Source organism: Acomys minous (genome assembly GCF_964271855.1).
Source record: "Acomys minous genome assembly, chromosome: 6".
Lineage (NCBI taxonomy): Eukaryota > Metazoa > Chordata > Mammalia > Rodentia > Muridae > Acomys > Acomys minous.
In genome coordinates this window covers 95,798,590-95,819,756 of record NC_140487.1, presented here as the reverse complement: position 1 = coordinate 95,819,756, position 21,167 = coordinate 95,798,590, and the positions used below count along the sequence as shown (strand labels likewise).

The 21,167-nt window shown below is 49.3% G+C and overlaps 3 protein-coding genes across 5 annotated transcripts in view; 1 reads left to right on the top strand and 2 right to left on the bottom strand.

Moving 5' to 3' along the window:
* The window catches only part of ELOVL1 (ELOVL fatty acid elongase 1), a 72,188-nt gene that overhangs the window by 10,214 nt on the left and 40,807 nt on the right, over nt 1-21,167 (bottom strand). The gene's annotated exons all lie outside the window — the stretch shown is intronic.
* MED8 (mediator complex subunit 8) lies at nt 7,059-13,666 on the bottom strand. 3 transcript variants are annotated; one of them, XM_084787098.1, is made up of 7 exons: nt 13,585-13,666; nt 11,776-11,894; nt 10,985-11,129; nt 10,169-10,309; nt 9,909-9,990; nt 8,187-8,435; nt 7,059-7,435 (listed from the first exon to the last, which is right to left on the bottom strand). In XM_084787098.1, exons 1-7 carry the CDS (start codon nt 13,588-13,590, stop codon nt 7,371-7,373), a joined length of 807 nt encoding a protein of 268 aa, XP_084643224.1. In that variant the 5' UTR covers nt 13,591-13,666; the 3' UTR covers nt 7,059-7,370. The 3 variants fall into 3 exon arrangements, with proteins under 3 accessions (XP_084643224.1, XP_084643223.1, XP_084643222.1); XM_084787097.1 differs by lacking the exon at nt 13,585-13,666 and adding an exon at nt 12,529-13,336; XM_084787096.1 differs by lacking the exon at nt 13,585-13,666 and having other exon boundaries at nt 11,776-11,917.
* The window catches only part of SZT2 (SZT2 subunit of KICSTOR complex), a 46,120-nt gene continuing 38,637 nt past the window's right edge, over nt 13,685-21,167 (top strand). Inside the window, exons 1-4 of the mRNA XM_084787079.1 lie at nt 13,685-13,810; nt 17,712-17,837; nt 19,069-19,242; nt 19,578-19,748. Of these exons, the coding sequence (XP_084643205.1) occupies nt 13,784-13,810; nt 17,712-17,837; nt 19,069-19,242; nt 19,578-19,748 (498 nt within the window). The 5' untranslated portion in view covers nt 13,685-13,783. The remainder of the gene's footprint in view (nt 13,811-17,711; nt 17,838-19,068; nt 19,243-19,577; nt 19,749-21,167) is intronic.

Here is a 21,167-nt window from a genome sequence, read left to right as displayed (position 1 = left end):
GCTGTTGAAGATCTCTGAGTAGAAGGCTGACATGATCCATCTTGTACTTTGACAAAAACCCTTCCACCGGAAGTGTATAATCAAGAAGTAAGCAGAAGGGAGTGAGACCAGACAGCGACCCATTCAGAGGCACAGATGTGGCACATGTCTGACCTACATCAGGGGTGGAGAGAACAGAGAGAACCCAGGCCTGATGCAAGCTCTGTAACATGGGTGGAGTACACGGAGAGCACGAATTCCGTCTGGGATACCCCAAGGCCAAGGTGAGAAGACACACATCAAAGGCCATCTGAATTCAGACATCCAGGGCTGTGAAGAGAGGATGAGACCGGATGATGTCTCCGTAGAGGTGGCACCACACAAAGATGCTGTGAGTTCGAGGCCAGTCTGGTCTACAAAGGGAGTCCAGGACAGCCAAGGCTACATAGAGAAACCCTGTCTCGAAAAACCAAAAAAAGAAGAAGAAGAAGAAGAAGAAGAAGAAGAAGAAGAAGAAGAAGAAGAAGAAGAAGAAGAAGAAGAAGAAGAAGAAGAAGAAGAAGAAGAAGAAGAAGAAGGAAGAAGAAGAAGAAGAAGAAGAAGAAGAAGAAGAAGAAGAAGAAGAAGAAGAAGAAGAAGAAGAAGGAGAAACAGCTAAGTGGGAGAAGTAAGTCACAAAACTAGATACAAAACTGACTGACAGTATCAGGCACCTGAGGTAAAAATGTTCCGTTGCCAGCTCTGTACTGTTGCTAGGGAGACCCTGAGAATGAAACCCATGGAAGGGGTCTCTGAGGGCAGTTCATGAGGCATAAGCATAGGGGAGTAGCAGGAGGAGGAAGCCTCTTAGAGGAATTGGTCAATCATTTATTCAGGTAACTACTGGGAACAGATTTTCTAGCTAGGGATAGCTAAGATGCATTGAGGCTCTCCTACTGTCAGGCACTGTTTTAAGCAACACTCTAGAACAGCCACAGGAATAAGGAAATGAGGCAAAAATATTTTGCTGTTCCAGCATCATATAGCTAGTAAGCAGCTCAGCTAGGATTTAAATCCAAGCAGCATGACACTACAAACACACACACACACACACACACACACACACACACACACACACACACACACTCTATTTGTTTGTTTAAGACAGTCTTGCTGTGTAGCCCTGGCTGGCCTTGAACTCGCAGCAATTCTCCTGCCTCTGCCTCCCAAGTGCTGTAATTTTTGGTGTGAACCACCATGCACCCCAGTTATTTCACACTACCACTACAAAAATGAAATCATCATAAAAATAACAGCAACACTTCTGTAGGTAGTGTTTATGATGGGCCACATGATATGGGATACCAAGAACACATTACTTTCCCAAAGACCACGCCATTCTCAGGTGGAAAAACCGTGGCCAAACTCTGACAGGTCAGGGTGCTTGAACTTGAAAAACAATAAAGTGCAGGAGGAGCTAGAAGACATTTGTACAAGGTACAGATGTGGACCATAAAAGGAGGTAACTGACCTTTCTTGACAGGAGTGGCACTGAATTGTGGACAGGCTGGGATACTGGAAGGCCTTACAGAGAAATGACATGAGAGCCCAGTTTTAAAAGCCGATTGCAGGGCTGGAAAGATGGCTCAGTGGTTAAGAGCACTAATTGCTCTTCCTGAATTCAATTCCCAGAGACCACATGGCGACTCAGAACGACCTATAATGTGATCTGATGCCCTCTTTGCCATGTAGGTATACAGGAAGCAAGGCACTCATATACATAAATAAATCTTTTTTTATGTTGATTGGGAGTTTGGCATGGGTATTAGGAAGCTGAGGCAGTTAACTCTTTCTCCCAAAAGTAATATGCTTGACTATCAGACAGAATGATAAAGCACAGTTGAAAAAAATGGAGACCTGAAAAAACTGGTCATACTAGACAGGTTTTTGGAATTAGGTAGTTAGCTAATCAATATAGTAGATAAGCCAGAAGGCAGGCAACTAGGTCAAAAAATTACTTGTCTTTCCACAAAATGTGAGCTATGTTTAAAATAGCTTCACAGACTCTCAGGATGAAGCCCTTCAGTCCAGATGTCCATGGAATCTATTTTCTCCTAATACTGATGGCATGGTGGGGCCTGTTAGCACAGGTTGGTTATCCCAGCTGCTTGGGAGGTTAAGGCAAGAGGATCCCCAATTCAAGGCCAGCCTTGGCTATAATGAGTATCAAGGCCATCCTGGGCAACTTAGCGAGACCCTGTCTCAAAATGAAAGTGAAGAGAGCTGGGAACGGAGCCCAGGACAGAACAGTTGCCTGTCATGCAGGAGGCCCCGGGCTCGATCCCTAGTGCTTCTGTCTCTGCCTTTCTCTCTGTCTCACTCCCTCACGTCCCCCACCCACCCCCACACACGCACATTGGATTTGCATTTCATTTTAAATCACCCTCAAGTAAAACAAAAATCCCAGAATGATTTTTATCCTGTGGTTTTTATGCCTGGAACACTGTCCCTACCAACCTCCTAGATGTGAGAACCCAAGTTAAAGAGAGAGGGGGCGGGGTGAACTGTCCAAAAGATTGTAAGCGAGTAAATCAGATCAGCTCTGTAGTCTAGAAGGAACCAGCAGACTTTTGGAAGGGATGCTGGAGTTTCCAGGCGTGGAGATAGGGCATCTGTAGGAATAATCTTTTCACTGAGAGCAGCTCAGAGAGCTGAGCTATGGGTGGGTTGGGTGTTGGGGGAACAAGCTGACTAAATTTGGTGTTGAACTGGTATTAGGGGAGGTAGCTGGGGACCTGGGGGAGAAATAGTTTAGGGTACTCCCATGACCCTGGTTTAGGTAATTAATGGCCAGGAAAAACAAGCGTGGAGAGAGACGGATGGCTGGATTTGAACAGCTGGAATCTGTGGTAACACCGACTTGCAATTCAGCAGAGAGCTGAGCTGAGGACCCAGCTTGTGTTGAGTTGTGCACACGAGAATGGTTCATACAGAGGGCAGGTGGCTTCAGAGGCGGACAAGGACAAGCTGAGAGGACCAGCCCTCAAGACGGCAACGGTTCAAAAGCCCAAAGCTGCAGACAAGGAACAGCCCGTGCGGCCGAGGGATGATGGGAACGGCACCAGAAGCCACTGCAGGGAAAGAGCCTTGAAGGAAACTGGTCAGTGTTGCCTGCCGAGCTGTGCTACGGAGAGGTTAAATAACAGACGGATATAAGAGCCAAGGAAGATGAGGTGGGGCGTGGTGGCGCACGCCTTTAATCCCAGTGGATCGATGTGAGTTCAAGGCCAGCCTGATCTACAGAGTTACAGAGTGAGTCCAGGACAGCCAGAGCTGTTATACAGAGAAACCCTGTCTTGGGGGGGGGGGGGGTGGAGCCAAGGAAGAAAGACTTCTACTATGGAACTCTTAAAACATCATGCACCAGGCCATGAAAACATGTGTACTCCAGAGAAATTAGCATAAAAAATAAATGATGACCTCCATGTGGGGTATGAGCCAAGCACAGCAACCTAAAGGACCCCAGCTAGGAAATGAGGGTGAGAGCAAGGGAGGCGGTGGAGAGGCACAGAGCAGAAGGGGCAGTCACTCAGGGTACTTGGTATTTGGTTCCGTATGTAAGGTTACTATCTTACCAGGGATGCAGGCGGGAACATGTAAGAAAAATAGTTTAGGATGCTTCCATATGCCTGTCTTAGAGCATTCCCAGGCAAGTTAGAAGACAGAACGCAGGGAAGAATGGCTGAGTTTGGACACCCAGAACCTATGGTAACTATATCCCAAATAGACAGGGATAGCACAATTCTACCACATACAATTTTCTGAACTAAAATAATCTTTTCCAGGGCATGGTGGCTCATGCCTTTAATCCCAGCACTTTGGAAGCAGAGGCAGGTGGATCTCTGTGAGTTCAAGGCCAGCCCAGTCTACAAAGTGGGTTCTAGGACAGCCAAGGCGACACAGAGAATCCTGTCTGGGGTGGGTGGGTGGGGGAAATCTTTGCATACATGTATCTCTTGCAGAGGAAACAGATGTTTGAGAGTGGGAGGTGACTTCTAATCTGCAGCCACCTCACCACCTGTCTGACTCATCTTCCTGACAGTGGCATGAAACAGTGCCAGGGACATGGTCTAGATGAAGACTCCTGACAAAGAATGGGAGAAAGAGCTGTCAGAGGGTAGAGGAATTTAGGAAACCTACCCCGTTCAACTAACAGAGCTGTGCGGTAAGGAAAAGGAAGCAAACAAGAAAGCCTGCTTGGCACTCACTGTCGGACCAGTCACAATAGAGAGACCACTGGGGTCATTCAGGTGTGCGGTAAGAGAGGCCCAAGGAAGGTACTTGGAACATTCCCTGCTTTCTGAGAAGACACGTGACCTTTAACAAGAGACATTAGAGGAAGCCAGGCTCTACCTAAGTGACACATGGGAGTCAGGAATAAGAGAGACAGACTGTTAATGAGAGAAGTCTGTCTTGTGGAGTAGAGTACACGTTCACATCTGTGTGACATGATGGCACACCGTGACCTGCCAGGCAAGCCACTTCTGTTTCTATCATTTCCAAACGGTAGCCCCTGTGCGGTCCTGAAGAAGGAATCATACCAAACTTCGATCTTGCGCTTGCGCGCTTGGGGCAAGCCAGAAAAGGGAATACAGCTCCTGCTCTTCCTACTGGCCAGGGCTAGACCCCAAGAGGCTCTCTTGCCACTCAAATCTGGAGGAAACAGGAAAAAAAATGACCAACCCTTAGTAGGTGCGCTGGACAAGGATCAGGAGCTGACCAGGGTGGGCGTTTGGAAGGGTTCAGCCTCCGTCCTGCCTAGTGCTGGGAGGGATCAGCTCACACGGCTCCTGTGTCCCCAGGACACAGAGAATACATTGTCCAGAAGGAGGATTATTCTGTACAAGAAACTCAGACAAAGGGGGAGGTTGTTTCCAGCTGCTTGGGGGGAGGTGTGGAGGGGGTGGCAAAGGCCTCAGCCTCACATTGGGGCATTCCTGTGGAGTTCAGCTTCTTCCTTTTAGCAGCAGGCTAAGAGGTGGGCAAGCACATCCCCTCTGGCCTGCACCCAGTGCCGGCTGGTGCTCTACAGAGCTACAGGGAACATTTGGCTACAACTACCTACCTTAGCTGTTGCCCCCAAAAGGCACAGTTGAGTGTGGTGAGCCAGCTAAAGTAGGACAGCAGTTCACACTGGAAGAAGAGAAAGAAGGAGGTGACCAGGGCAATCAGTAATGACTGAATCCCCGCCTCAGGACAGGACTGGAGGGGGAGGTCTTAGGCAACCCTGCTGGACTTGACAGTGATCCCATAAGCTCCCACCTTCAGTGGGATGAACCACTGTGGGAAGTATTTGAGGTTTCACACCTGCTGCTGCTTTCTCCATCCCAGAAACACACCTGGGAGACAATGGAGAACACCTTCGCCCATCTAATCCCCTTGCCCAAGGGTCCCCAACTGCAGGAAGGACAATCCCCAAGCAGAAGACAGTCAGAAACAGGAGTGCTGCACGTCATCTTTTACAAACGCCGAGAGGGAACAAGTAAGCAGTTCTGTCCTCACGACCAACTCCAGCTACATTCCTCTCGAGGGACCAAGCAGTTGGGGTTCCAGACATTCTTTACATTGTGGGGTGAACTGGTATATGAGCCCCACGGTGGGAGGGCAACAGATCTGCATGCTAAGGCTCTAGAGGGAGGAGGTGGTGGAAAGGACAGCGTGTGTTACCAGAGCGGCTAAGTTAGGTGTGGGTGCCGCCAGCACTGGAGTGTTGCTTAAGGGCACGAGCTGTAGGTGAGGGCCCAAGTGCGCACCTCCCGCAGCACGAAGGCATTCCTGTTCTTGGAGGACAAGGAACCCATTTCAATAGTATGATGGGAATGAAGTCAGTTCAGCCGCGACAACAGATGCTCAGGGTTGGTAGCAGGTGGGCGTAAAGGACAGCAGTCACTGAGAGACACTTGGACAATCTGGAAAAGTCCAGCTAGAGCTCTGTTCGGGACCCCAGTTAGCTTTGACATTTAGTGGGAAAGGAAAACGATGGGAATATACCCAGTACCTGGCTGGGCTGACGGGCCAGCCTGGTTAAGTGGGGGAAGGTTTGGCATTGCCTCAGAGCAGATGACAGGACCCCCCTGGTGCAGTGCATTGTGGTCAATTAGCTTTGTCAGCACCATCCATGTCTCCACAGACCAGCGACAGAGAACTACTTTTCCAGGCCTTTGCTGCCACAGCCTGGTAGAATGCTGTCTGTCACAGACCAGGGGCCAGGGCTCTAGTGTGTAACACAAGAGAGCACGGACAGTGCAGCTGAAAATCTTAGGGGTTTTACAGTAAAGAAAAGTAAATTCAAGAAAAGGGAATACTTTAAGGAGAACAAATTAGAATTGCCTGGTAGATAGCTGATAAATTTCAGTCAGACAACCCTGAGCCGGTGAATATCAATGTAAACATCTTTATTGAATAAAGAAACCGTCTGGCCCACTTTTGCTGACTCAGTCCCTGCTCTTGCCCACAAAAGAACGCTGAGAAAGGCAACATGGTTGGCTGTCCAAAAACCCACTGTTCATGAACTCTACAAAAGCAAGCAAGATGAACGGTGCTCTTACCCTTCCCACTTTCAATCTAGATCATATCTGAGCCACACGTTTAGTGAAACGGAAGAGGACAGAAATGTGGTTACTGTGAGGACACATCAACCCTGATGAATGTCCCCTCGAAGGAGGAAGACAGTATTTTCTCTGTGCTGTGGCCTGACAGGGCCACTTCCTAAGAACTCTCCCACTGCTGGTCCCTAGATTCCTTCCTAAGCAGACGGGGGTAAAAGAAGGTGACTTTCACCTATTTCCCAGGTAAAAGCTGAGCTGGCTGCATCACACCTAGCAGGGAACAGTGTCCCCAGAAACCTCTTCATCTGTAGCTTCTAGGGCCAGCAGGATGGAATCCGGGCAGGAGGACCTACAGAGATGACCTGCCTCCAAGACATACAGGCTGCCATGGTACCTGGATTACTTGATCCTGTGTCCACTAGCTCGCCACTGTTATGAGCTGTATCAAATCACAGTAAGTTCGGGATGCAGGACAGTGAATGGCAGCAGGGAAAAGTAAGAAGCAATCATTTATTCAAGACGCAGTGTTCCATATGCCATGCTAAGTGCGGTACACTCATTTTAATCCTCACAACAACCCTATGAGGTAGGTGTCATCACCATTTACAGATGAGAACATGGGCTCAGAAAAATTAGGTCACTCTCCCAAAGTTGCATGGCTATTCACAATGGCGCTGAGAGCTGTCTCTTGCTGAAAGCCTGTGTCCTTTTTGATTGTACCCATCCGTGTAAGCCCTGAGCAAAAGATACTTTCATTGCTCAACTCAGCACAGATCACCTGAGAGCGGAGGCTGCTGTCCACACTCACCGCTGGTAGGGATGCATTGACGCTGACTTGATGTTGGTTTTTATTCCACTTGGCATTTTCCCTAAAAAGAACACAAAGAAACATATCTGAAGCAAGGTAAACTTTCACAATAAATCAGAAACGCAGCCTCTCGGACTCCTTCCTGTCATCTCCTGTACCTCAGAACCTCTGTGGCCTCTGACTCTGGATGGCAGCGATTACAGGTTGGGGCTCTTCAGCCAGCTCCCTCACTGAAGATATCCAGGGAGAAGGGGTTGTTTGAGAAGAGAGGAGGGTCTGAACAGCTCTCTCCCCAAGAATGGGCTCCCGCTCATCAACTTCCAGAAAGACAGGGAAGTCTATGTGGCCTGTGTTTAACATCACAGGTAAAGAGTTGTCCTTTTTCCTAGACAACCTGCACAGACAGCTTTGCAGCTGCTTCCGTGAACCCTCCAGACCACTCTTACAGTCCGTAAAGGGAACATGAGAGAAGGCAGGGAGCCAAGACCAAGGGGCGAGGTGGGAAAAAGAGCCCATGAAGGACTGGCCAAAGGCCAGCCTGCTAATCACTGACTATACCAAGTGGTCTTGATGAAGGTATGGCCACTTAGTTCTCTACCTAAGAGATAGATAAAAGTCTGAGGGCACTAAACGGACAACTAGTTACTGCTATTCAAGGCCCTTCTTTGATTTTGGCACCTGTTGTGATGCTTCCAACTGTTTTCTGAGTGACAATGCAAAGGAGGAAAGTCTCCAGGTTTGGGGGGAGGATGCAGATGAAGGAGGCTTGGATGCTCTAGCTTACCCCACACTCCTGTGTGATGTCACCTCACCTGGTTGACCTGCTTGAGCCATCTGGACTCCACTGAGCATCGGCTGCTGCTGGCTGGGAGTACCTGCCATCTGCACTTGCTGTAATCCCGAGGCCCCTGCAAGGATTGTACCAGCTCCTGGCTGGCCGGGTTGGCCAGGACCACTGCTACCTGAAGGTCTCCAGTTAGACAGCCCCTTCCCAAAGGCAACAGCTGCCACTAAGGCATTGGTGTCTGCAGGGTTGAAAGTCTGCTTGTTTGGACGAAGACCTGAAGAAAAACAACAACAACAACAAAATCAAGAACTCTCAAGCGTGTGTCCAGCTCTGCACTGAACCCAGTAGCTGGGATGCCACTGACAGCCACTGGGGCTTACAGTCCTGACTGCAGCACCATCTAGAAGGCGGCCCCTCCCCCCAGCCCCAACAAATAGCTAAAAGTCCACAAACTTCGCTTTTATTTTCACTTTGTCCAAATCTACCATGTGCCTTGAGGCTAGTCTTGAACACAAAACACTGACCGGATACAGATCCTTTTCTTACCAGTTCACTCTTCTCCCCCTCCCTGCCCCCAGTGTGGCTCAGACCCTATGGCGGAGCCCAGGCACCAGGAGAGCCTGTCCACGTCCTGGCACCAGTGTGTTACAGCTCTGAGGGGAAAGGCATCCTGGTGGTCAGAAGCCAAGGTATACCACAAAGTCACAGTGCACAACAAACCTCACACAAGACATTTATTGGGAAAGGCACAAGAGAGTGGCTGCCTCTGCTTCTTTTTTGAAATCACATCTACTTATTTCATGTGTGGTGGTCAGGGTCAGGGGACAACTTGTTGTTCTTCCCCTCAACCGTGTAGGTCCCAGGGATCAAACTTAGGTCCGACCTGGCAACACGCTGAGTTCATTCTCCTCCTCCTCCTTCTTCTTCTTAAGATTTGTTTATTTATTATGTATACAATGTTTTGCCTACATGTGTGCATGTGTGCTTGCTTACACTAGAGAAGAGGGCACCAGATCACATTATAGATGGTTGTGAGCCACCATGTGGTTGCTGGGAATTGAACTCAGGACCTCTGGAAGAGCAGCCAGTGCTCTTAACTTCTGAGCCATCTCTCCAGCCCCCAGTAGTTTATTCCTTGTTTTTTGTTTTTGTTTTTTCTAGTTTTTAAAAACAGGGTTTCTCTGTGTAGCCTTGACTTGCTTTGTAACCAGGCTGGCCTCGAACTCGCAATGATCCCAAGTATTCTGCCTCTGCCTCCCGAGTACTAGGATTAAAAGCGTGCGCCACCACAGCCTGGCTTTAGTAGTTCATTCTTTTTTTGTTTTTTGTTTTTGTTTTTCCAGACAGGGTCTCTCTGGGTAGCCTTGACTATCCTGGACTCACTTTGTAGACCAGGCTGGCCTTGACCAGGTGATCCGCTTGCCTCTGCCTCCCAGGTGCTGGGATTAAAGCTGTGCACCACCACGCCCGGCCCAGTAGTTCATTCTTCAGTCTCTACTTCCCTACAGGCAGACCACCACTCCTACCTGGTGATCCTCTACTTCCCTACAGGCAGACCACCACTCCTACCTGGTGATCCTCTACTTCCCTACAGGCAGACCACCACTCCTACCTGGTGATCCTCTACTTCCCTATAGGCAGACCACCACTCCTACCTGGTGATCCTCTACTTCCCTACAGGCAGACCACCACTCCTACCTGGTGATCCTCCACAGCTTTCCTCGTTCTGCTGCACACCCCTCCTTACCTCCACTCTCTGATTCTCGTTCCTCTTTGCTGATTTTCTCCAAAAGGTTTGAGCACATTTTATTCAGGCTCTGGATCTGCTTCTGTAATGCACACGGATTGGTGTAGTGATTAGTAACGGTGCTGGGGAAGCTTCTTCCCTGTGCTCCTCCAGAGAGGCCTGGCTGAAGGCAACCCCACGGCCCTACTACGCAGGCCTGGTAAAGCCTCGCCTCTTATAAAGAATGGGGATGGGGCAGCAGAGCAGTAACTTGGTCCAACCTGAGCTGCATCAGCACCAATTCTGGCAGCATCTGTTGTCAGCTGCTTCTCCTGCTCTTCAACTTCAGGGTCGGGCTTGGTTCTCAAATGGTCAGGGACGACCTCATGGCTGAAAACAGGCACTCGTCCTTCAGTTTGACGCTGTAACACAGAGTGTGTTGACCCTAGAGTGCTGTCCAAGTAAGGTGATTCTAACCCCATTTCACTTCCACAGGAAACTGCATTTTCAGAGACAGCACAATCTGAGGAACAAACGCAGCTTTTTGTGACACACTCTATCAGAACTAAGACTACCACACTGTAATTGTCTTTTTGTTGTTTTGGTCTTTTTTATGTGTGACTTCCCACCCCACCCCCATTCTGGGGACCAAACCCAGGACTTTTATGTTTGTTCTACCACTGAGCTAAATTCCCAGCCCCATATTTTAAAGACTGGAACGGACAAAGTCACAGGCGGGCAGAACAGACTTTTTCTTTTTGACCAATATAGATGTTGGGCTTGGTGACACAGGCCTTGGTTTTCAGAGTTATTTAAGAGTGACTCTCCTGCCTGCAGGAGGATAAGAAAAGCAAGTCTTGCAGACAGCAGCCCTGACTTTTCACTGCTCCACTGAGGATCTTGTCAACAACTGTGCTTCTTTTTTGGGGGGGAAGGGGGGTTTCGAGGCAGGGTCTCTCTGTTAGCCCTGGCTGTCCTGGACTCGATTTGTAGACCAGGCTGGCCTTGAACTCACAGCGCTCCGCCTGCCTCTGCCTCCCAAGTGCTGAGATTAAAGGCGTGTGCCACCACGCCCGGCTAACAACTGTGCTTCTTACCATGAGGTCTTCATCTCGGTCTGGGGACAGCACCAGAGGGATGATGACCTGGTTCCGGAACAGTGGTGTCTTCTCATGTTTCAAGACCTTGTTCAGAGTGTTCAGCTGGCCAGAGAGCAATGCAAAGCTGTCCAGAACAGAGGGCCTGGTGGTGGAGGAAGCCATCAGGGTTACTCTTGCCTATAAAGTAATCTCTACAAGTCCCCAATGCTGGAACACTCAGACTCAACCCCAGGAGATGCACGGCCCTAGGACTAGCCTAGGCAAGGACCAGATTTGCTAGCAGAAATGATGGAGTTGGGAAAGAGGAACACTTTCAATTTTTGACATGGATGTAGAAAAAAGGCAGCTCAGGGGTGGTAGAAGGCAGACACTGTGGTTGCGCTGTGGACGTGGGTAAAGCTCTCCTCTCTAGGGTAGTGACCGATTCCATCATTCTAGGGTAGGCTGGATCTCAGACTCAGCCACAGCTGTGGAAGGAGATCTGGTGTGAACGTGGCCATAATGGGTCTTCCGCTGAGGAAATGCCGCCTTACCAAAGAAGTCAAAGTGAAAGAATTAAAACCTAGAAACAGCCGAGGTTGGGAAACTTGGCATATGTCTACTTCCTTGCCACGGAGGCCTGAAGCCAAACTATACTTGTCAATGTTGGGCAACCTAGTTCTTTCCAAATCAAAAGGGATATTTGCAAACTGATAAATAGTTACATCACGGGAGATGTCCTGTCAGCCAGGGGGCTTGGCCCCCACCACCCATGGGTCCCTCCCCAGCTTGTCTTGACAACTCCTTACCAGGTCAGCCGGTCATACTCGTTTTCCAACTTGTAAATGAAACTCCCCAGTGAGTTCTTCAGATCGGCCACTTGACTCAGCAGTGCATCCAATGACGCCTCAAGCTGCTTCTCCTCCCGCTGCATCAACAGCATGTTTGGTTACTCAGATACAAGTGGGACACACAGAGAAGAGCTAAATTATCGTCCATCTTGGTATTTGGGTTACGGAAAATAGCATCCCTTAGACCTTTCAACCTGTTCACCTGGCCTGAAGTCCTCCCACACTGTGGTCCTTCAATGAGAGCATTGCACCAGACCTAATTCTCTTGGGCTTGTGACCTCCTCATTTTATTGTCTTTGTACCGAGACTGGCTTAGAACTGTATCACTTAGCTTTTTATCTTTTCACTTCCATTCTCTTCAATTCCCAGCTCAAAATGCTTGCCCTCTCTCAATAGCCAACATTCTTAGAGCTGCAGTAGGGTTAACAAGAACATGCTCGGGCCAGGCGTGGTGGCGCACGCCTTTAATCCCAGCACTCGGGAGACAGAGGCAGGCAGATCTCTGTGAGTTCGAGGCCAGCCTGGGCTACAAAGCGAGTCCAGGACAGTGAGGGCTACAGAGAGAAATTCTGTCTCGGGAGAAAAACAAACAAAAACAAACAAACAAACAAACAAAAAAGGAACATGCTCAAGCTGCAGCACACTCTCTTCTGTAGGTCTAGCCCTTCTCTGGAAACTAGACAGTCTGTCCTCCCCTAGACTACTGCTTACTGTCATAATGCTGTTTTCCTTGGGCAGATGGAGAATCTTTCCTGTATTGTGTCACACTGTGGGGTTGGCATTGCCACATTTCTTTCAGAAAGTTCAGTACATCTTAGAAAGATGTGCCATGATAGCAGAGGCGTTATCGGCTCATAAAGCCAGAAGGAATCCCTGAAGTTCATTATCTCCATGGGTGCCCCTGCAGTAGACCCACGCACCATCACCCTCTGTCTTGTGAGGGCAGCTCCTGTCAACAAGACAAGCTGCAGAGTCTCACACATTGCCTATATGCAAGGCTTTCCCTGAATACCAGCTCTGCAATCCTCCGCCCCCCACTCCAGGGCCCCAACTGGTCATTTATCCATCTTCTTGCTGAGTGTATCTCTGTGCCAATTTTCCAGCGTTTCTTTCATAAACTCGGGTGACTTATAAACACGGTAGAACTACCAGGAGCAACAAACCAAATGAGTAACGAAAAGCAAAGGCGAGGAAACCTGCACGTTGTTTCTGAGGGCCAGACAATTTTAAATACTAAACCGGCTGAGGGTTTCCGTTTGACCGTCTGTGGACTCTTTACTCCACTCTGCCGCCCTTAGCCACTGGGCACAAGGCGGGAAGAATGATGCAAAGCTGATTTGCAGTCCTGACAATATGACTGATGGGATTGAATACTGGGTTCCACCCACAGGCTCGGATTACAAACGGCTTAGTTTTCGTCCTTGGCGGCTCACAACCCCTTCAGCCTTCTGAAGTGTTGTTAGGCCTGTGTCCAAGAGCCTGGATCGAGGCCTGGGGCAGCCCACGACTTTCTTGATTCCTTCCCACACTTAATCAAGCAAGGCTGTCTAGCCACCCTCCTCCCCCGCCCAGGCCTCCGACCCTGTCGCATCTGCGGGCTCAATCTCCGCACCTCCCGCAGCTGTGTTCGCCCTCTCCTGTTCCGCAGCCACCCCGCAAACAGCCGAGGCCCTAGGCCTCTCTCCACAGCCCCAACTTCCTAGCATCCTTTTCCCGCCCACCCTCCGGCCGGTGGGTAGCGGCTGGAAGGCCCAACCCGCTTCTCACCTGCATTGCTCCGGCCTGGCTGGCGAAACCACTTCCGCTTCCGGTTTCTCGCACCGCCCTCTCCGCCCACCAATCAGAAAACTCAGAATGCGTCCATCCCAACAACTTCCGGTTCCTCCGGGGTGCAGAGCTAGCCGGGTCAGAGGTCAGGAGTGGAGCGTCCTCCCTGGCCCGGGCCGGCGCGGGAGGGCTGTGTGTGATGGCCTCGGAGCGCCCGGAGCCAGAGGTGAGGGACCGGCGGGCGCGGGGCCGAGGCCGGAGGGCAGGCGTGTCGCAGGCCTACACCCTCCGGAGCCTCGAGAGGCCGTTGCTGTTTTGTTGACTCAGATGCCATCCTATTCACGTCGCACGCCCACAGACCTAGAGATGGTGGTGCTGATAAAAACTCGTGTTTGGGGTATTAGTTGCGGGTTTTCGTTGGGCCGCTCCGAAGCTGACCGACTGTTGCGGGGGTTTTGCATCTCATCAGCTGGAATGCAATCAATGGCATGAGCTGATTCCGCTCCAATGTCCGTGCTTTTTGCAAATGGAAAATCCCTGCAACCCTCTGGGGCAGTCTTAACTTCCCAGATCTTGTTTCCGTCTTTTTATAAAAACATGTGTCCTGTGATGTAGCTTGGGGAATCACAAGTTAAGTCAGGAAGGGCAGATGAGGCACCTCCCTCCCCCTAGAAGAGCCGTGCCTCTATGTTTTGACATTCAGACTTCGTGCAGGGAACCTGGCTGTATTTAGTCTCATGTACAGAGCGGAAAGCTGCAGCCAGAGCAGGGGAGATGCCTTATCATGCTCAGATGCCTTGGGGACTACTCATTCGAACCGAACTAGAGGATCCGAGAAGGAAACATAACCTTAGATGTGGCTCGAATATCCAGATCCGCAGAAGAGTTCTTCAGTAGGAAGGGAGGGTGGTGGATGTGTGTAATGGTACAGATAGCCATGGCTGCGGGTTGGAGTCCTCCTGCGTGCCGGCCACCATGCGGAGCACTTTGACGTTCGGAGCTCCTTTGCAACACCTTTAATAGCTCAATGTTCATTTATTCCACAAAGCTAAGGGTGTTTTTGTTCGTTTGCTTGCTTGTTTTTTTGTTCTTACCAGTCCTTTCAACCCTCTAAAGTAAACACCATCTTCATCCCCCTTTTCAGGCAGCTGAGGCGCAGCTATTAAAATAAAGGCAGTTGCCCAGCCGCTATTAGGGCTAGAACTCCCGAGTAGGTGATCTAGCTCCACATCTACAGGTTGTCCTCTGACCTGCACGTGTGCGTTATGACACAGGTGTCCGTGTGTGCCTGCAACACACAAAGTACATGTATATATGTGTGTGGAGATGTGATTTAAAAAAAAAAAAACAAAAACCAAAAACTACACATGTGGGCTGAAGGGATGCTCAGTGGATGCTCTTCCAGAGGTCCTGAGTTCAATTCCCAGCAACTACATGGTGGCTCACAACCATCTCTCCTGGGATCTGATGCCTTCTGATTTGTCAGGTGTACAAGGCAGATAGAGCTCTCATACATAAAGTAAATAAAATCTTTTTTTTCTTTTCTTTTCTTTCTTTCTTTTTTTTTTTTTTTAAAGAAAGGCCAGGCGTGGTGGCTCACACCTTTAATCCCAGAGGCAGAGGCAGAGGCAGGCGGATTGCTATGAGTTCGATGCCAGCCTGGTCTACAAAGCGAGTCTAGGACAGCCAAGGCTACACAAAGAAACCCTGTTTCGAAAAACTAAAAAAGAAAGAAAGAAAGAAAGAAACTACTCATGTGAAAACCCTATGAGTGAATAGTGTAGAAACAGAATACCAAGAGGAAAAAGTGATGTTTAGAGATGTTAGGCTCCCAGAAGAGAAAAACGAGTGCTGCTCTGGCCGCAGACTGTAAGACAGATGGACCCCTTAGCTTTGTGGACCAAATGAACACTGGTTATAATAGGTGCTGCAGAGGAGCAAATGAGGCGTATAGTGTTTAATGGGGGCATTTAGCCTTCTTCTGCAAGCCGTTGGGTGGGACTCAGGAAGTCCTCAAAGTATCTAATACAGATACAGCCCTCATAAAATGATAACTCTTGTTATCTGTGTTCACACATGAAGAAACTCACAGAGCCAGCATCTGGTCCAAGGTGCTTTTTGGTGGGTGAGGGGCCTGAGACTGAGGAGAGAGAGGGCTCAACTTGAGGTCATGCTGGTGGCTCAGGCTTATAATGGGGAGGGGCTTCAGATGGGGGGAAGGGCGGTGTCTACATTATTTTGTGGGAAGAAGGCACATGGCTTAGAAAAGGCTCAGATAATAATTTTGCCCTTGGTCTCAAAGAAGAAAGAACAAAACCCAGAAAAGGGAAGCATGGTGTCTGGCAACACTTTATATGTCTTGGCAGAAATAGTACATACGCCTCAGTGTATGTCATAAGCAGTGACAGCCTTCCTCGGCCATTGTCCGTCCTCCCTTGCTTAACTGCAATAGCTCTACAAAGATATCCTTATCTACCTATTTCAATAAAGAGCTTGAAGCCTGGGGGTGGGGTGGGGAGGACAACACAGTAACTCGCAAGATAACATGCATAACATGTAATAAAACACATTAGAATCAGGCCTCTGATTCCAGAAACCTGCTTTGTCTTATTTATCAGACTGCTTCAAAAGTCGGGCACATCAGACTCAAGGGAGGTTAGAATTGAGGTCTCCGTATGAATGTGAATGCTATGAGACAACTAATTAAAAAAAAAAATCTCAAAACAGTAACGTGGAGAAAAACCTCAGGGGAGCTGGTTAAGATGTAGACGCTTGAGCTCTGTCAGCTCTTAATTCAGGTGCTCTCTGATGGTACCCAGGAACTAAATGTGCATTTTAATAAACAACTCAGGTGATTCTGATGCAGCTGGTGCTTGGATCCCACTTTTAAAAACCGTTCCAGCTGCTTACGTTACATTAAGCCAGCCTTCTGGTTCTGATAAAGAGCATCTTGAATGTAAGGCAACTTAGGTTTTGGAAACGTTCCCATCAAAGAGCCACAGATAAAGGGGAGTTTTCTGAGGAAGCCAGGCAAGTAACCCTGGTTTCAAGATGGAGTCCGTAAGAACTGACGGGTGACCCAGACCTCAGTTTGGCCTTGGAGAAATCAGTCAGTCATTCAAAGCAGCCTTGAAAGCAAGAGAACAGTAAAGAAATGGAAGCCTTAGGTTGCGACACTGAGCGCCCAGATGCGCTTTGAGTAGTGCAGTAGCTGGTGTCTGCCCTCCATCTGGGTCATCTCGGGCCCAGCTCTGCTGGACCTTCTGCATCCCATCCTTCCAAGACCTTCAACAGGATCGGGTTTCTTTGTTTTTGGCTATCATAAAACCACATTTGTAGCCCTTAGCATGGTTATTCAGTTTGTAGTGATGCCATTACTAAGGTGATAAATTCAGTTTTTGTGAATGATGGGCAAGTCGGTTTGCTGGGAATACAGGCGTGGGAGCTGGTCAGAAAAAACCTGGTGGGAACCAGAAAGGCTGCTGACCAAGAAGTCAAGCCTATTAAGTTTTACCACATTGACAAAGTGACAGGCTTCTTCCTGTGAGAGGACAGCTGCCACGGTGTATGTGTGGACAGAGGATAATAGGCCTCCAGTCATCTTTGGCGGCAGGGGTTTGTATAGCAGAAAAGTAAGGATGCTGCTGCGCTGCTGGACTGGCGGCATGGGGGAAAGAAACTAAAGCACTGACATGGACAGGCACGTGAGTGGAGAGCGGGACCCCACAGGGCCTTGATTTGCACGGCTTCATTCCCTCAGGAGCCTTACATTTACTCAGTGAAGGTTTCTATAGTGTCTGCTGTGGGCAGGACCCGGGGCAGTAACTGGCGAACACTCAGGTAGCAAACTGGAGACTTCCTGGGTCTCATACAAATCTTTGCCAAGCACAAGGGCACAGAAACAGGGCAGAGCCCCTCTCCTACCTTCAGGGGCTTGTGGTTTATAGGAACGTGCTGTAAAAAGGTAAGTTCGCTTCATCCGTGTGAAGGTCTGGGTTGGGAACACCTGACGTGATGGTAAGAAGTGGGCGTCCCCTCACTGTGTGGGCTCCTTGGACAGGTCACTTGCATGGGGTGTGGATATAGTGGGAACTCTGTGTTCTGATTTTCTCCTTTTATCTCATTAGGTGGAAGAAGCTGGGCAGGTGTTTCTGTTAATGAAGAAAGATTATCGAATCTCCCGAAATGTTCGCCTGGCTTGGTTCCTTAATCATCTGCATCAAACTGTTCAGGCCACACCCCAAGAGTTCCTGGTATGTTCCAGTGACAGGTGGGAGACGAGGGCCTGGCCCACAAGGGCCTCTCTCTCTCTCTCTTTTAGGGCCTAAGGCTGGAAGGGCCAGTGGCTTTGCCTGCAAAGTACTTTCTTAAGGGAGATTTGTTCATTCTTTTTCCAGCTAGTGAGGCAAACGATGTGTGCCGGTGGAGGGCCACAGTGGAGACAGAAGGCAGGTCTAGGGAGCGCGTCTGCAGAGTTCCCTTGACGGAATAGCAGCTCGTCAGCTTGGTGTTAGGATTGGGTTTGTTTCACAGAGGTGGACCAGGAGGCTTAAAGAAGTGAAGTGCTTTTTCTGCAGCCTCACAGATACTGGGATTCAGAAAAGAAAAGAATTCCTTTCACCTTAGTTCAACTTTATAAAAACATGTCTGTGTGAGTGTGTATCTCCTGTGTGTAGGTGCCTATAGAGGTCAAAAGAGGGCATTGGATGCCCTGGAGCTGACTCAGGTAAGTGTGAGCCTCTGACACAGGGCCCTCTTTGAGAGCATAAGCTCTCTCTTTCTTTTCTGTCTTTCTTTTTTTTTTTTATTTAAAAAACAAACAAACAAAACAGCTTTTTTTTAGCCAGAAGGTATTGTCACACACCTTTAATCGCAGCACTCAGGAGGCAGAGGTAGGTGGATCTCTGAGTTCAAGGCTAGCCTGATGTACAGAGTGCATTCCAGGACAGCCAAAGCTACACAGAGAGAACTTGTCTCAAAAAAAACCAAATTAAATGATCAAGCAAATAAATAAATAAAATTTATTTTTCTCTTGTATTATATTTCAACCACAGTTTCCTCTTCCTCCCACTCCCTCCCCCAAGCTCCCTTCTCCCCTAGATCTAGTCCTCTGTTTCCCTTCAGAAAAGAGCAGGCCTCCTAGAGATACCAACCAAAAATGGCATATCAAGTTGCAATACGCTAGCACCTCCCCTCGTACTACAACTGAATAAGGCATCCCACCAGGAGGAAAAGGGTCCCAAAAGCTGGCAAAAGAGTCAGAGACAGCCGTGTTTGCACTGTTAGGAGACCAAGCTACACAACCATAACATATGCAGAGGACCTAGGTCAGACCCATGCAGTTCCCCGATTGTCAGTTCAGTCTCTGTCAGCCCCTGTGAGCCCAGGTGAGTTGATTTCGTGGGTTTTCTGAAAACACAAGCCTTCCTAACCACGGTCCAGCATCTCTCCTGCCACGGCCCTTTTTGTCTTTTATCTTGCCAGCTTCAGTCTGAGGAAGAGTTGGAAATCCTCAGTGTTTTGCCCCCTGGATGGCAGCCAGATGAACCAGTGGTCCCAAGGCCATTCCTTCTTGTCCCTTCCACTCGGGTCACCTTCCTGGCTTGGCAGTATCGTTTTGTTATTGAGCTGGACCTCAGCCCATCTACTGGCATTGTGGTAAGCGCCCTGAGGGAGATAGTAACAAAGAGGGGGTGTGAGTGTGGGCTCTGTGCGGGAGGGGGGGGTGTAGGGGGGCAGGGGGTGAGAAGGAGAGAGGTCTGGGAGAAGTAAAAACAATCTCAGCCTTATGGGTGAACTTCAAAGACAGATCTTAGTCCATGTCCATGGGGACACAGTTGACCATAGCAGGAGGCCCTGCTGCCCCAGGAAACCTGCATGTTTCTGTTCTCTGCTTATAGCTGCTTTGGACACCACTGTGAGCGCTCTCTCTCTCTCTCTCTCTCTCTCTCTCTCTCTCTCTCTCTCTCTCTCTCTCTCTTCATTGCCCTCAGGACGATTCTACAGGGGAAATCCTGTTTGATGAAGTTTTCCATGCTCTGTCCCGTTGTCTGGGCGGGCTGCTTCGGCCCTTCCGAGTGCCTGGGTCCTGTATCGACTTCCAGCCTGAGATCTACGTAACAATCCAGGCCTACTCCTCCATCATTGGCCTGCAGTCCCACCAGGTAGTGCATCTTCTCTCCAAGCTTGTGTCTGCAGACCGAATTTCTGATAGCCTGTTGAGCCAAACCCTTATCCTGTCTCCACTGTTTGTACCCAGGTACCAGGTCAGTTTTTCTGTCCTCCCCACCCCCACCATTACATTCAGTGGGTCTGTGTCTGTCTGTCTGTGTGTATCTGTGTGTGTATGTGTGCGCCTTGCTGGTGAAAGTCGAAGGACAGCTTGTGGGCGTCAGTTCTCTCCTTCTGCCATGTGGGTTCCAGGGATGGAACTCAGGTCATCAGATTTGGTGGCACATGTCAACCTGCTGGAGCCTTCTAACTGTCTGTCCGTCCTATCCTGGTGTCCATCCCTATGTCACACACCCTGCCCCTACACACACACACACACACACATACACACACTTTACAGACTCCCATGTAGCTCAGGCTGACCTTGAGCTTGCTGTGTAGCCAAAGATGACCTTGAACTTGATCCTGCTGCTTCCACTCTCAAATGCCGGAACTACAGGTGTGAGCTCCCCTGGGCTGCAGGAACGCTCAGCTGAGCTACAGCCAAGCCTCTGCCAGCTTCTGGAGTATGCGTGGTGTTTACTCCATCAAGTCTCTCCCCTTGAGAAGGACTTGCTCTTCGCGTCTTAGAAGAGCTTTCCTCTGGTTAGCTGGCGTTAGGCGCATGCTTCTCTACCCACCCTATGGAGTCTTTGGTGCCTGGCCCCTGACTGTTGTCTGTGCCCTCACCCCCGCCCCCCTCCCCACGCCCACCCTCATCCCTATATAACTCCTTTAGTTCTGTGACATGTTTTCTGTTGTGCTGACTCCTGTCCGGAGCCCAGGACACAGTCTTTTAGGATACTTTTGTGGCATTTGAGCTATTTCAATCTCCAGAAACATAATTTCTTTTCAAGACAGAGAAGGGTCATTTGTTAGCGCCCTGTGCACTGTCAGCGATAATGCTGACTGCGGAAGTAATTAAAAGGTTTCTCTCCTGCCAGAGCAGCCTATCACAGAGCACTCCTTTTGGAAAAGGTTCAAGTCTGTTACTGAAATAATTGATTTTGGCTTAGATGAGCGTTGTCCCAGTTCCCCACCCCCCACCCCCACCCCATCCACTCTTAGCCACCCTCAACTCATTGAAGCTGTCCCTTGTGGCTATAGTGTCACCCTCAGCAGTCAATTTGTTTGTTTGTTTGCTTGTTTGTTTGTTTGTTTATTTTGAGAGCTAGATGCCAAGAACAGCACCTAAAGGTCTGAAGTGTATAACAGAGCAGTTGGTACTTGCCAGGTCTCCAGGGAGGACTGCCAGCCCTCTGCCCAAGTTTAGGTGTCTCCCAACCCAGCCATGGTGGTTGTAGGCCATATCTCCAGACAGGCCTGGCTTTGCAGGCTCCATAGCCAAGTCAGGAAGAGCGGAGCTGTTAGGT